This window comes from Somniosus microcephalus, chromosome 7 (genome assembly GCF_052327205.1).
Source record: "Somniosus microcephalus isolate GS21.2 chromosome 7, FLI_Smic_1.0, whole genome shotgun sequence".
NCBI lineage: Eukaryota > Metazoa > Chordata > Chondrichthyes > Squaliformes > Somniosidae > Somniosus > Somniosus microcephalus.
Genome location: NC_140993.1, coordinates 106,702,379 through 106,717,043, shown reverse-complemented (window position 1 = coordinate 106,717,043; position 14,665 = coordinate 106,702,379). Strand labels below are relative to the sequence as shown.

The following is a 14,665-nucleotide window of genomic DNA, read 5'->3' as shown; positions in this document are numbered from 1 at the left end:
GAAAATGACCCATTTATATCTACTCTTTGTTTTCTGTCTGCTAATCAATCCACGCAAATATATCCCATGAGCTCTAATTTTGAGTAATAACGCCTTGTGTGGCATCTTATCGAATTCTTTCTAAAAATACATTTATACACTACTTTCACTGGTTCCCCCTCATCTACCCTGCTAGTAACAACCTCAAAAAACAAATAGATTTGTCAAACACTATTTTCCTTTCATAAATCCATGTTGACTCTGCCCAATCATATGATTTTCTAAGTGCCCTGTTACCACGACCATAATAGATTCTAGCATTTTCCCTGCTACTGATGTCAGGCTAACTGGTCTATAGTTCCCTGTTTTCTCTCTCCCTCCTTTCTTGAATAGCGGGTTACATTTGCTACCTTCTAATCCAAGGAGAGGCGAGGCCATGGAGGGATTTGAAAATTGAGGCGTTGCTTAACTGGGAGCCAATGTAGGTCAGCAAGCAGGGGAGATGGGTGAGCGGGACTTGGTGAGAGTTAGGACACGGGCGGCAGAGTTTTGGATGACCTCAAGTTTATGGAGGGTAGAACTAGGGAGGTCGGCCAGGAGTGTGTTGGAATAGTCAAGTGTAGAGGTGATAAAGGCATGGATGAGGATTTTGGCAGCAGATAAGTTGAGGTAAGGGTGGAGATGGGTGATATTACGAAGGTGGAAATGGGCGGTCTTAGTGATAGAATGGTTAGGAGGTAGGAAGCGCCATTCAATATCAAATATGGAACCACGGTTGCAAACAGACTTGGTCAGCCTTAGACAGTTGCCGGGGAGAAATGTCGAATCAGTGGAATGGGAACGGACTTTGTGGCGTGAACCGAAGTCACTGGCTTTGGTCTTCCCGACATTTAATTGGAGGAAATTTCTACTAATCTAGTGCTGGATGTCAGACAAGCAGTCTGATAAGATAGAGACTTAATATGGGTAGAACTTAAAAACAAAAAAGGGGGGCAAGCACTTTGCTGGGAGTGTATTATAGGCCCCTTAACAGTCAGGGGGAGACAGAAGAACAGATATGTAGGCAAATCTCAGAGAAGTGTAGAAATAATAGGGTAACAATAGTAGGGGATTTCAACTTCCCCAATATTAACTGGGATAGTCAGAGTGTGAAAGGCTTAGAGGGTGCGGATTCTTAAAGTGCATCCAGGAGAGCGTTTTGAGCCAGCATGTAGAAAGTCCTACAAGAGAGGGGGTGGTACTGGACCTAATGCTAGGGAATGTAGCTGGGCAAGTGGTAGAAGTGTCAGTAGGAGAGCATTTTGGTGACAGTGACCGTGACCATAATTCAGTGAGATTTAAGCTAGTCATGGAAAAGGACAAAGATGGACCGGAAATAAAGGTTCTAAATTGGGGGACGGCCGATTTTAATGATGAGGCAGGATCTGGCCAAAGTGGACTGGGATCAGCTACTTGTAGGAAAATCCACATCAGAGCAGTGGGAGTCTTTCAGAAAGGAAAGAGGACAACGGCAACATGTTCCCGTAAAGGTCAAGGGTGGGACCAACAAGGCCAGGGAACCCTGGATGTCAAGGGATATACGAGAATGGATGAGGAAAACAAGGGAGGCTTTTGGCAGATACAGAGGACTAAAAACAGTGGAAGCCCTAGGAGTATAGAAAGCGCAGGGGGGGGTACTTAAAAAAAGAAATTAGGAGAGCGAAAAGGGGGCATCAAAAAACACTGGCGGGCAAAATAAAGGAAAATCCCAAGGTGTTTTATAAGTATATTAAGGGCAAGAGGATAACCAGGGAAAGAATAGGGCCCATTCGGGACCAAAGTAGCAATGTGTGTGTAGAGCCAGAAGATATAGGTGAGGTTTTAAATGAATATTTTGCATCTGTGTTCACTATGGAGAAGGATGATGTAGGCATAGAAATCAGGCAGGGGGATTGTGATATACTTGAACAAATTAGTATTGAGAGGGAGGAGGTACTATCGGTTTTAACGGGCTTAAAAGTGGATAAATCCCCAGGCCCAGACGAGATGTATCCCAGGCTGCTGTGTGAGGCAAGGGAGGAGATTGCAGGGGCTCTGACACAAATTTTCAGAACCTCTCTGGCCACAGGGGAGGTGCCAGAGAACTGGAGAACAGCTAACGTAGTACCTTTATTCAAGAAGGGAAGTAGGGATAAACCAGGGAATTACAGGCCAGTGAGCCTAACATCAGTGGTAGGGAAATTATAAAAAAAAATTCTGAGGGACAGAATTAGTCTCCACTTGGAGAGGCAAGGATTAATCAAGGATAGTCAGCATGGCTTTGTCAGAGGGAGATCATGTCTGACCAATTTGATTGAATTTTGAGAGGGGGTGACTAGGTGTGTGGATGAGGGTAGTGCAGTTGATGTGGTCTACATGGACTTCAGTAAGGCTTTTGACAAAGTCCCGCATGGGAGACTGGTCAAGAAGGTAAGAGCCCATGGGATCCAGGGCAACGTGGCACTTTGGATCCAAAATTGGCTTAGTGGCAGGAGGCAGAGGGTGATGGTCGAAAGTTGTTTTTGTGACTGGAAGCCTGTGTCCAGTGGTGTACCGCAGGGATCGGTGCTGGGTCCTTTGCTGTTTGTAGTGTACATTAATGATTTAGATATGAATGTAGGAGGTATGATCAGTAAGTTCGCAGATGACACGAAAATTGGTGGGATGGTAAATAGCAAGGAGGGAAGCCTCAGGCTATAGGATGATATATACGGGTTAGTTAGATGGGCAGAACAGTGGCAAATGGAATTTAAACCTGAAAAGTGTGAGGTGATGCATTTTGGGAGGACTAACAAGGCAAGGGAATACACAATGAATGGTAGGACCCTAGGAAGGACAGAGGATCAGAGGGACCTTGGTGTGCATGTACATAGATCCCTGAAGGCAGGGCAGGTAGGTAAGGTGGTTAAAAAGGCATATGGGATACTTGCCTTCATTAGCCGAGGCATAGAATATAAGAGCAGGGAGGTTATGATGGAGCTGTACAAAACGCTAGTTAGGCCACAGCTGGAATACTGTGTGCAGTTCTGGTTGCCACACTATAGGAAGGATGTGATTGCATTGGAGAGGGTGCAGAGGAGATTCACCAGGATGTTACCTGGGTTGGAGTGCTTCAGCTATGAAGAGAGACTGGACAGGCTGGTGTTGTTTTCCTTAGAGCAGAGAAGGCTGAGAGGGGACCTGACTGAGGTGTACAAAATTACGAGGGGCATTGATAGTGTAGATAGAAAGGAACTTTTCCCCTTAGTAGAGGGGTCAATAACCAGGAGGCATAGTTTCATGGTAAGGGGCAGGAGGTTTAGAGAGAATTTGAGGAAAAACTTTTTCACCCAGAGGGTGGTTGGAATCTGGAACTCACTGCCTGAAAGGGTGATAGAGGCAGGGACCCTCAACATTCAAGAAGCATTTAGATGAGCACTTGAAACGCCATAGCATACAAGGCTACGGACCAAGTGCTGGAAAATGTGATTAGAATAGACAGGGCTTGATGGCCGGCGCGGACACGATGGGCCGAAGGGCCTCTGTCTGTGCTGTATAACTCTATGATTCTATACGGTGGAGGGTTCAAGAGAGGTGGAGGAGAGGTACAGCTGGGTATCATCAGCGACATGTGAAAACTCACGTTGTATCGTCGGATGATGTCACAGAGGGACAGCATGTAAATGAAAAATAGGAGGGGGCCAAGCATAAATCCTTGGGGGACACCAGAGGTGACGGTGCGGGATTGGGAAGAGAAGCCATTGCAGGTGATTCTATGGTTACGACTGGAAAGATAGAAATGAAACCAGGAGAGTGCAGTCCCATCCAGCTGGATGACGGTGGAGAGGCATTGGAGCAGAATTTTGTGGTCAACCACGCCAAAGGCTGCAGACAGGACCAGAAAGGATAGTTTACCTTTGTCGCAGTCAGTTAGGATGACATTTGTGACCTCGGTAAGAGCTGTTTTGGTACTATGGCAGGGCAGAAGCCGGATTAGAGGGATTCAAACAAGGAGTTCTGGGAAAGATGTGCACGAATTTGGGAGGCAACAACACGTTCGAAGAACTCTGGAGAAGGGAGGTTGTAGATGGGCAATAGTTTCCAAGGATGGAAGGGTCAAAGGTTTTTTTTGAGGAGAGGGGTGATGACAGCAGATTTGAAGCAAAGCGGGACAATACTCGAGGAGAGAGAACCATTAACAATATCCGCTAACAGGGGAGCCAGGAAGGGAAGTTGGGTGGTCAGCAATTTAGTAGGAATAGGGTTGAGAGAACATAAGAAATAGGAGCAGGAGTAGGCCATTTGGCCCCTCAAGCCTGCTCCGCCAATCAATAAGATCATGGCTGATCTGGTCTTGGCCTCAACTCCACTTTCCTGCCCGCTCCCCATAACCCTTGACTCCCTTATCGTTCAAAAATCTGTCTATCTCCACCTTAAATATATTCAATGACCCAGCCTCCACAGCTCTCTGGGGTAGAGAATGCCAAAGATTCACGACCCTCAGAGAAGAAATTCCTCCTCATCTCCGTTTTAAATGGGAAACCCCTTATTCTGAAACTATGCCCCCTAGTTCTAGATTCCCCCACAAGGGGAAACAACCTCTCTGCGTCTACCCTGTCAAGCCCCCTCAGAATCTTATATGTTTCAATAAGATCACCTCTCATTCTTCTAAACTCCAATGAGTATAGGCCCAACCTGCTCAACCTTTCTTCATAAGACAACCCCTTCATCTCAGGAATTAACCTAGTGAACCTTCTCTGAACTGCCTCCAATGCAAGTATATCTCTACTTAAAAAAGGAGACCAAAACTGTCGCAGTACTCCAGGTGTGGTCTCACCAATGCCCTGTACAGTTGTAGTAAGACATCCCTACTTTTATACTCCATCCCCCTTGCAATAAAGGCCAACATTCCATTTGCAGGAGGTCTGTCTCCTCGGCAAGATAAGCTTCGAAAGGGCAAAAGGGGAAATAGGAGAGAATATGAGAGTAAACTAGCAAGAAATATAAAAGAGTGTAAGAGCTTCTACAAGTATGTAAAAAGGAAGAGTAGCAAAAGTAAGCTTTGGTCCCTTAGAGGCAGAGACAGGTGAAATTATAATGGGGACTAGGGAATGGACAAAGACTTTAAACAAATACTTTGTATCTGTCGTCACAGTAGAAAACACAAAAAACATACCAAAAATAGTGGGGAACCAAGGGGCTAATAAGAGTGAGGAACTGAAAGTAATTAGTATTGGCAGAGAAAAAGTACTTGAGAAACTAAAAGGAATTAAAACCGACAAATACCCTGGACCTGATGGCCTACATCGTAGGGTTCTAAAAGAGGTGGCTGCAGAGATAGTCGATGCATTGGTTGTGATCTTCCAAAATTCCCTAGATTCTAAAACGGTCCCAGCAGATTGGAAGGTAGCAAATGAAAGGAAGGAGAGAGAAAACAGGGGGCTACAGGCCAGTTAGCCTGACATCAGTCATCAGGAAAATGCTAGAATCCATTATTAAGGAAGTGGTAACAGAGCACTTAGAAAATCATATGATTAGGCAGAGTCAACATGGTTTTATGAAAAGGAAATAGTGTTTAACAAATTTGTTAGTTTTTTGAGGATGTAACTAGCAGGGTAGATAAAGGGAAACCAGTGGACTTAGTATATTTGGATTTCTAAAAGGCATTCAATAAGATGCCACATAAAATGTTGCTACACAAGATAAGGGCTCATGGGATTGGGGGCAATATATGAGCATGGATAGAGGATTGGTTAGCAGAAGAAAACAGGGAGTAGGGATAAACGGGTCATTTTCCGGTTGGCAGGCTGTAACTAGTGGGGTGCCGCAAGGATCAGTGCTTGGGCCGTAGCTATTTATAATCTATATTAATGACTTAGATGAAGGGACCAAGTGCAATGTATCAAATTTTGCTGACGATACAAAGCTAGGTGGGAAAGTAAGTTGCGAGAAGGACACAAAAAGCTTGCAAAGGGATATAGACAGTTGAAGTGAGTGGGCAATAATGTGGCAGATGGAGTATAATAAGAACATAAGAAATAGGAGTAGGAGTAGGCCAAACGGCCCCTCGAGCCTGCTCCGCCATTCAATAAGATCATGGCTGATCATCTGACCTCAACTCCACTTTCCCACCTGATCTCCATATCCCTTGATTCCCCTAGAGTCCAATGTGGGTAAATGTGAGGTTATTCACTTTGGTAGGAATAGAAAAGCAGAATATTTTTTTTAAATGGTGAGAAACTATTAAATGTTGGTGTTCAGAGAAATTTAGGTGTCCTCATACAGGAAACACAGAAAATTAGCTTGTAGGTATAGCAAGCAATTAGGAAGGCAAATTATATGTTGGCCTTTATTTTAAGGGGGTTGGAGTACAAGAGTAAGGAAGTCTTACTACAATTGTACAGGGCTTTGGTGAGACCACACCTGGAGTACTGTGCAGAGTTTTGGTCTCCTTATCTGAAAAAGGACATCCATGAGGAGAGATTGAGTAGATTGGGCCTATTCTCTCGCGTTTAGCAGAATGAGAGGTGATCTCATTGAAACATACATGATTCTGAGGGGGATTTACAGGGTGGATGCCGAGAGGTTATTTCCCCTGGCTGGAGAGTCTAGAACTGGGGGGCATAGTCTCAGGATAAGGGGTCGGACATTTAAGACTGAGATGAGGAGGAATTTCTTTACTCAGAGGATTGTAAATCTTTGGAATTCTCTACCTGAAAGGGCTGTGGGTGCTGAGTCATTGAGTATATTCAAGGCTGAGATAGATAGATTTTTGGAGTCTAGGGGAATCAAGGGACATGGAGATCTGGCAGGAAAGGAGTTGAGGTCGAAGATCAGACATGAGCTTATTGAATGACATGGCCCTTCGAGCCTGCTCTATGACCTACGCCTGTTCCTAATTCTTATGTTATGTTCTTAAATGAGAAATATGCTAATTTAGGGTTAGGGCAGAGGGAAAACGGAGAGGAAGGGAGGGAAGTAGCAGAGGCAGTTGCACAGATGTTGTTGATCTTTTTTACAAAGAAGTCATGAGCTCTTCACATTTATTGTTGGAGGTAAGGGAGGAGTAGTCAGGGGAGGGTGGTTCGAGAAGACGATTAGTGATGAAGAGAAGCCTGGCGTTATTTTTGCCGTCCTGGATGATCTTAAAATAGTGGGCAGTTTTAGGGATGGAGAGCAGGACCCAGTAGTGCTTTATATGATTTAGCCAAATTTGGTGATGGATTAGACCAGTTGCCCGCCAAAGAGGTTCAAGTCTGCGTCCCTTGGACTTAAGGGAGCGAAGAAGGGTATACCGGGGGAACGACATGGGTGAGAGAATGTAGTGAGAGAGTGTAATAATAAAAAGCTAATGTAACAAACCTAGTTTAATTTTTTGAGGTGGTAACTAATGTGACAGATAAGGCAGTGTCTATGGATATTATTTATATGGACTTGCAGAAGGCAATTGATAAGGTTCCACACAAGAGAAGTTAACAAAAATGAGAGCACATAGAATTGGAGGCATCCTATTGATATGGTTAGGGAATTGGTTAGGAGGTAGGGGACAGAGAGTAAGGATAATGAGTATGTACTCCAATTTGCAGGATGTGACTAGTGGTGTCCCCAGGGATCTATACTGGGGTCTCAGCTTTTCACTATTTATAAATGGCTTGGATGAAGGCCATAAATTCAAGTTTGCTGATGACACCAAGTTAGGTGGCACAGTGAATAGAGCTGAAAATTGCAAAGGGTCATTGATAGATTAAGTGAGTGGGCAAAATTGTTGCAGATAGAGTTCAATATGGGGAAGTGTGAGATCATCCACTTTCGACCCAAGATAGATAGAACAGTTTATTTTCTAAATGGTGAGAAGCTAGGAACTGTGGAGGAGCAGAGAGATTTAGGGGTCCAAGTATGGAAATCACTAAAAACTAGTGGACAGGTACAAAAAATTATTTAAAAGGCTAATGGAATGTTGGCCTTTAACTCAAGAGGGCTGTTATACAAATGGGGAAGTTTTGTTACAGGTTATGTTAGTTATATAAAGCTCTGGTTAGACCCTACTTAGAGTACTGCGTTCAGTTCTGGGTACTGGACCTCAGGAAAGATATGTTGGTCTTGGGGGGGGGGGGGGGGGGGGGGGATGCAGCGCAGATTCATCAGAGTGATAATGGGGCTAAAAGGGTTAAATTATATGAGGACAGATCGCATAGACTAGGCTTGTATTAATATAGAAGACTGAGGGGTGATCTAATTGAGGTGTTGAAGATAATTAAAGGAGTCGATCGGGTAGATAGAGAAAAACTATTTCCTCTGGTGGGGGAGTCCAGAACAAGGGGGCATAACCTTAAAATTAGAGCTAGGGTGTTCAGGGGTAATATCAAGAAGTACCTCTTCAGACAAAAAGGTAATAGAAATCTGGAACTCCCCCCCAAAAAGCTGTTGAGGCTGGGTCAATTGAAAATTTTAAGACTGAGATTGTTAGATTTTTGTTAGGTAGGAGTGTTACGGGGTATGGAGCCAAGGCGGATAGATGGAGTTAAGGTATTGATCAGCCATGATCTAACTGAATAGGGTCAAGGGGTTGAATGATCTACTCCTGTTCCAATGCTCCTGACCCATTTCCAACACAAAACATGGTAGGCTTGGCAGATTCAGTATCACGCAATTGTCGCTGATATGGAGGGAAGATCATCAGTTTGGTTATATGTGTGGTGTGTCATTTTTAAATCAGATTCAGAGGGATTATGGACCATCATAATTAGGTGATAGAAAAAAAAAATCAGCTAATATTCCAGACCAACGGAATAATAAAAATCTAATGCGAACACTTAATATCCTATTAGAATTTAGTTATATTACTACGGTCAAAAATACAAAATATTTTACATTCTTCTTTTGACAGGATGAGCAAAGACAGCAGAAAACATATTATAAGATGCTTTTTAGATAACTTACCTGCTGAAGATATTGCCCTTGATCACCCTTCTCTGCAAATTGTGGGAAGGCCATGTGAAGAAACTGCAGTAGAATTATAGGTGGAATGCTAGAGGATGTTTTATCCATTGATTCAAACAGATCTCGAAAAGCTGTAATAAACACACACTACAATTTATCATTTTTATTACTATTAGTGGATCTCTCATGACATTGTACATGACACATTGGAGGGTATGGTTGAGCATGATGGGAAAAATTTTAAGACTGGGGTTGGAAACAGATGTAATTAAAATTTAAAAACAACATGGCCTGGAGTTGGTGGCTGAAGAAATTCTTTTAAACAGTTGCGGCCTGGTTACTGCAGTGAAATAAAATTTTGGATGCGTCAGTTTAGAGTATGAAGGGAATAATTTTAAACAGTCAGGGCTAGGGACCTGCAGACAGGCAGCGGTTTTGAAGGGGTGAAGAGAAACAAGCATTGGGAGTTAAAAGTTTTCAAGAGCAGGAGTTAAGGCTGGAGAGCTGCTAATGGTGGTGATGCCTAAAGTTTATAAAAAGTGAGGCTGGGTCTAGGATCAGGATAAACCTGCAGGGAAAGCTGAGAACTTTGAAGGAGCAGCGGCAGGGCTGTGCTGAGCGTGTGAAGTAAGGAGATGTAAATTTTATTTTTATATGCCAAGGGTGAAAAGTCAACAGCCTAGAAATTCATTTGCCCCCGAAAATGGGCGTGGGGATCGCAATGCGATAGCAACCCGCGCCCATTTGGAGGATTGCAGGCAGCACACAAACTTCTGGCTGCCTGCTCATTTGTATGATTCTGGCATTCAGCCCAGCGCTGAAAGCGCTGCTGATTGGCTGAACGCTCAGCAGGAGCCCCAAGTTCATGCGAGGCTAGCACCAATTAAAGCTAGCCTGCACTACTTAAAGGCAGTCTGCACCTCCTGAAGGAGAGGTGCATTCTGCCTGCAGATGATCATTCGACTGGCTGAGGAAGACAGTTCAAAAAAATCAATTCAACAGGGAGAGAGCAAGCACCAAAGTTTTCTGATCCAGCACTGGAGGCCTTGGAGCAGGAGGCCAATAGGAGGAAAGAGGTCCTCTTTCCACAGGGGGCCAGGAGGCTCTCCAGGCAACAGACCAAAGTGCAATGGGAGCAGATAGCCACTGTGGTGAATGCCAGCAGTGTTGCCCTGTGGAACTGGATGCAGTGCAGGGAGAAGTTTAATGACCGCACACGAGTGGTCAAGGTCAGTGAATTCTTCTTCAAATGGCATATCGCACCATCTGAACCGCAGCCCCATCACTACCAACAATCTACCAAACACAACTCATACCTCACATTCATACAATCACCCCACCCTCTCAAACTTACCACTGCTACAAGTCTCATACCCACATCTTTCACAATCAGCTATTCAACCATGGCAGGCACATCACCCAAACACATTGCACCACACTCACTGACACTCTTCCCTTTCTCTTGCAGGAAAAGGTGGCACATAACCAGTGCCAGCAGAACCTAACCGGCGGGGGACAGGCTCGCCTGCATCACCTCACCCCCTTAAAGACGACGGTGCAGGCCATTCTTGGGCGGGGCATGGCTGAGCCCGTGGCCAGCGGTGGAGTGGAAAGAGTACAAGATGCTGGAATCCTTATATGTTATCATCTTTCTCACATCCCACCTCCCCCTCATTCCACAATCTCTTCTGATTCACAAGCTGCACATGGTGTAAGCATACACCTCTTGCTTTTCCCCCCCTTTCCCCACCACAACCATACTCTTGTGCCTTTCATTTCAGATACCAAGAAATCCAACCTGCCCAGCCAGTGGTTGTAGAAGAAGAGAGCGATGAAGAAACACAGTCATTCAATACGATACTCGCAGCCACCAGTTCAGATACTGGCACTGCATGGAGTTTAGAGGGTAGCTTAGAGGTGGGATCTGCATGTGGCGAGTCATCGGGCACGACTGAGCTACAGCCAGGGCAGGGGAAAAGGGTAGGTGCCAGCTCCCTGGAGAGCAAGGTCACACACAAGTTCTGCTGCAGAGGACTCAGATGAGGACTTCGATGGGGCAGCCTACAGTGGAACGCTGATGGGTATGCACAACAAAATGCTTGGTGCATTGGCAGGCCTGCCAGAAAGCCCGAGTGCAATGTCAAGGAGCATGGAGGAGACTGGCACCAACCGTGCATAGGGCTTTGCGCAGAGCTTGAAGCCCACCCTTTCCAGCATGGGCAGATCTATTAACGCACGTGTGGGCCCAAGCATCATGTAGCATCTGATGGCTGATGTCTCAGCTTCCATTGCAGCACAGGCAGAAGACACCCTACATCGGAGTGCTGCAGCGAAAGCTCAGACTGAAGTCATGCAAGCTCAGACTGCTCTCGTGCAGGCTCAGCTTACTGCCACGCAAGCTCAGACAACTGCCACCATGGCTGTGTTTACCAGGTGGATAGGGGATTGCAGGATGTCACAGCATTCCAGCAATTTGCCTTCCAACAGATTACTAGGATTGCTGAGGCGCCAACAGGCAAAGGCACATTGTGGACAGGCAAAGGCACATTGTGGACAGGCAAAGGCACAGTGGCTCTGTGGAGGACGAATGCTGTCCTCCCTCAGGAAGAGAGCATTTGTCCTCCCACCACTGCCACTCCACCAGTGCCCTTAGTGTTATCTGTCAGGCAGCCCAAACTGGTGCCGCCCATGCAGAGGTGGTGCAGTCCGCAGCCAGGCCTTCTAGGCGCAGAGGTGCTCGATGCTGTCCTGCAAGGCCATCTGCAGTCTCCCCCACTGACAGCCTTCTACCAGCCATGCTGCAGCCACTGGGGTAGCACTTCGTTAGAGCACTTGGACAGGCACAGGCACATTGTGGGCATGTGATGAAATAACTGTGTTCTGGATTGTCTGTTGTTGTACTTGTTAATGTCTGTAAAAGTTTTACAGGTGTAACCACTAATGTTCCTCCCTAGCTCCGCCTTTATGGATCCTCCTGATTGGCGTGAGTCTTATTTATAAGAGCTGGGTCTTACTCATAAGGGCTGGGTCGGTGATGAATGATGGTTGCCCTGTGTTAACTTGATGCCAAGATTCTTACTTAATAAAAGCCTTTAGTTTTAAGTTGTAACCTCATGGATTCAGGCAGTTATTTGGCACATCAAGACAGGCACATTGTGGACAGGCACAAGGATGATTAGTTGACTTTTTTAAGTTATATTGGATGGATTGATTGATGGATAAATTTGGATTGGACTATTTCTTTTGTGGTGGCTTTTATTTCAGCATAGTGGCCAAGACAACATAGTGATGATTAGTAACAGAGGGAAGGTAAGGTGTGGGACTGTTGCCGATTGCGGAATTGGGGTTGCGTTCACTTGTATCGCAGTTGGACGAGTCGATCAGGGACAGCCTGAGCAGAGAGGGCTGTCTGGGTTACTTCCTCCTCTTCCGCTTCCACCTCCTCCTCAGCTAGTCGCCTTATGCCTGGTGGCAAGGGTTGTGTCCTCATGATGGCAAGGTTGTGGATCATGCAGCAGACCACAATGAATCTAGAGACGCAGCACCATCTTGGGAATGGCGAGTACTGCAGGGCTCCTCCAAAGCAGTCCAGGCGGCAGAAGCGTTGTTTAAGGGCACCAATGGTCTGCTCAATCAGATTCAGTGTGGCAGCTTGGCTCTCATTGTACGCATGCTGCCCAAGTGTGGTTGGGTTGCAGAGCAGTCATGAACCAGGTGGTCAACGGATAGCCCTGGGCACCGAGTAACCACCCTCTGGTTTGTCGTGGTTTCTCAAACAGCGGACTGGCGCAGAATGAAAGCATCATGACTGCTGCCAGGATACCAGGCATTCACCATCATGATGTGCTGTGCGTGGTTGCACACCAACTGCTCTGTGATTGGTAACCATTGCAGTTGTGGTATATTTAGATGCGTTGCCGGCAAAGCTAGATGCATGCAGTCGATGGGGCCCTGCACCATGGGGAAGCCCGCTATCCTGACAAAATCACATGCATGCTCTGCCTGTTTTCTCTGGTCAGAGAGAAGACTATGAAGTCCCCTCCCCTGGCATAAAGAGCGTCTGTCACCTTTCTTGTGCAGCAGTGGATGGCGAACTGGGAGATGTTTCAGATGTCGCCTGCTCCAGCTTGTAAGGATCACAACGCAAAGAAATTCAGGGCCAAGGTTACCTTCACAGCCACTGGCAACGCTGTCCTTGCCCTGGCTTGAGGCTGCAGGTCTGGTTGCAAGAGATGGCAGAGTTCTGTGAGCACCTCATTCGTAAAGGATGAAGGTTAGTATGCAGGTACAGCAGGTGATCAGGAAGGCCAATGGAATCTTGGCTTTTATTGCAAGGGGGCTGGAGTATAAAAGCAGGGAAGTCTTGCTGCAGTTATACAGGGTACTGGTGAGGCCACACCTGGAATATTGCATACAGTTTTGGTTTCCATATTTAAGAAAAGATATACTTGCTCTCGAGGCAGTTCAGAGAAGGTTCACTCGGTTGATTCCGGAGATGAGGGGGTTGACTTATGAGGAAAGGTTGAGTAGGTTGGGCTTCTACTCATTGGCATTCAGAAGACTGAGAGGCGATCTTATCGAAACATATAAGATTGTGAGGGGGCTTGATCGGGTGGATGCGGTGAGGATGTTTCCACTGATGGGTGAGACTAGAACTAGGGGGCATAATCTTAGAATAAGGGGCTACCCTTTCAAAACTGAGATGAGGAGAAACTTCTTCACTCAGAGGGTAGTAAATCTATGGAATTTGCTACCTCAGAGCTGTGGAAGCTGCGACACTAAATAAATTTAAAACGGAGATAGACCGTTTCCTAGCTGATAAGGGAATTAGGGGTTACGGGGAGCGGGCAGGGAAGTGGACGTGAGTCTAGGTTTGGATCAGCCATGATCCTATTGAATGGCGGAGCAGGCCCGAGGGGCCGTATGGCCTACTCCTGCTCCTACTTCTTATGTTCTTATGTAAAGCATAGACGCCTCACACACTGCTCCTGGCTCAGGTTGAGGCAAGAGAATTGCTCACCGACGACCCTAGATGGGTAAGGCCTCCTGCTGAGAGCACTCCTCCTCCTCCTCTCTCTCTCCCTGCAAGCAGCGTGTCCTCGTCTTTGCTGCCTCTGCTCCATCTCCCTTTCATGCTGCAGGCTAAGGGGGATGACAACTAGAGCACCCATGACTGGGAGCAAGTGGTCGGACCAGAGCCCTTGAAGTCAGAAGCAAGGCCTTCTCCACTTGCAGCACCACTCCCTGTCACCTCACCAACTTTAAACAATTCTAGAAAGCTGCAAACACTTCCACAAACTTACACAAAGCCAGTGGAAATTAATCAGCAACTCACCCGAGAGTGGTTGATGATCCCTTTAAATATCGCTGGTAGGGGGTCTTTGCAGCTGCTGAATGCATGTTCAGCTGTGCGAGGTTAACACGGTGCCAATTCTAGCGTTGAGGACGAAAATGGCAGCGTTGGTGTCAAATCAGCTTAATGTCACGATCTGCCTACTCTAAATACTTCTGGTGCACACTCCCAGCTCAGATGCTACACCCTCACCAAGACAGCGTCCAGCGCAATCTGCACCAGAGTTGTGCACACATGGCTCGGACGCCATTTTCGATCCAAAACGGCACCCGTCGCGCCCAAACAAGCGCTACCCCATCGATTTTTTTGCCCAACATTTTTAAAAGAACACGTTTGGGAACACGAGCAGGGCCTGTTTACAGGCAGCCTGAAATTAAAAGAAAAATAATCTTACTG

The 14,665-nt window shown here is 46.1% G+C and overlaps 1 protein-coding gene across 2 annotated transcripts in view; it reads right to left on the bottom strand.

Moving 5' to 3' along the window:
• Window positions 1-14,665, bottom strand: part of usp14 (ubiquitin specific peptidase 14 (tRNA-guanine transglycosylase)) — a 66,631-nt gene that overhangs the window by 34,078 nt on the left and 17,888 nt on the right. For both annotated transcript variants that reach the window (XM_085992817.1, XM_085992818.1), the window contains one exon: window positions 8,917-9,047. In XM_085992817.1, the coding sequence (XP_085848943.1) occupies window positions 8,917-9,047 (131 nt within the window). The remainder of the gene's footprint in view (window positions 1-8,916; window positions 9,048-14,665) is intronic.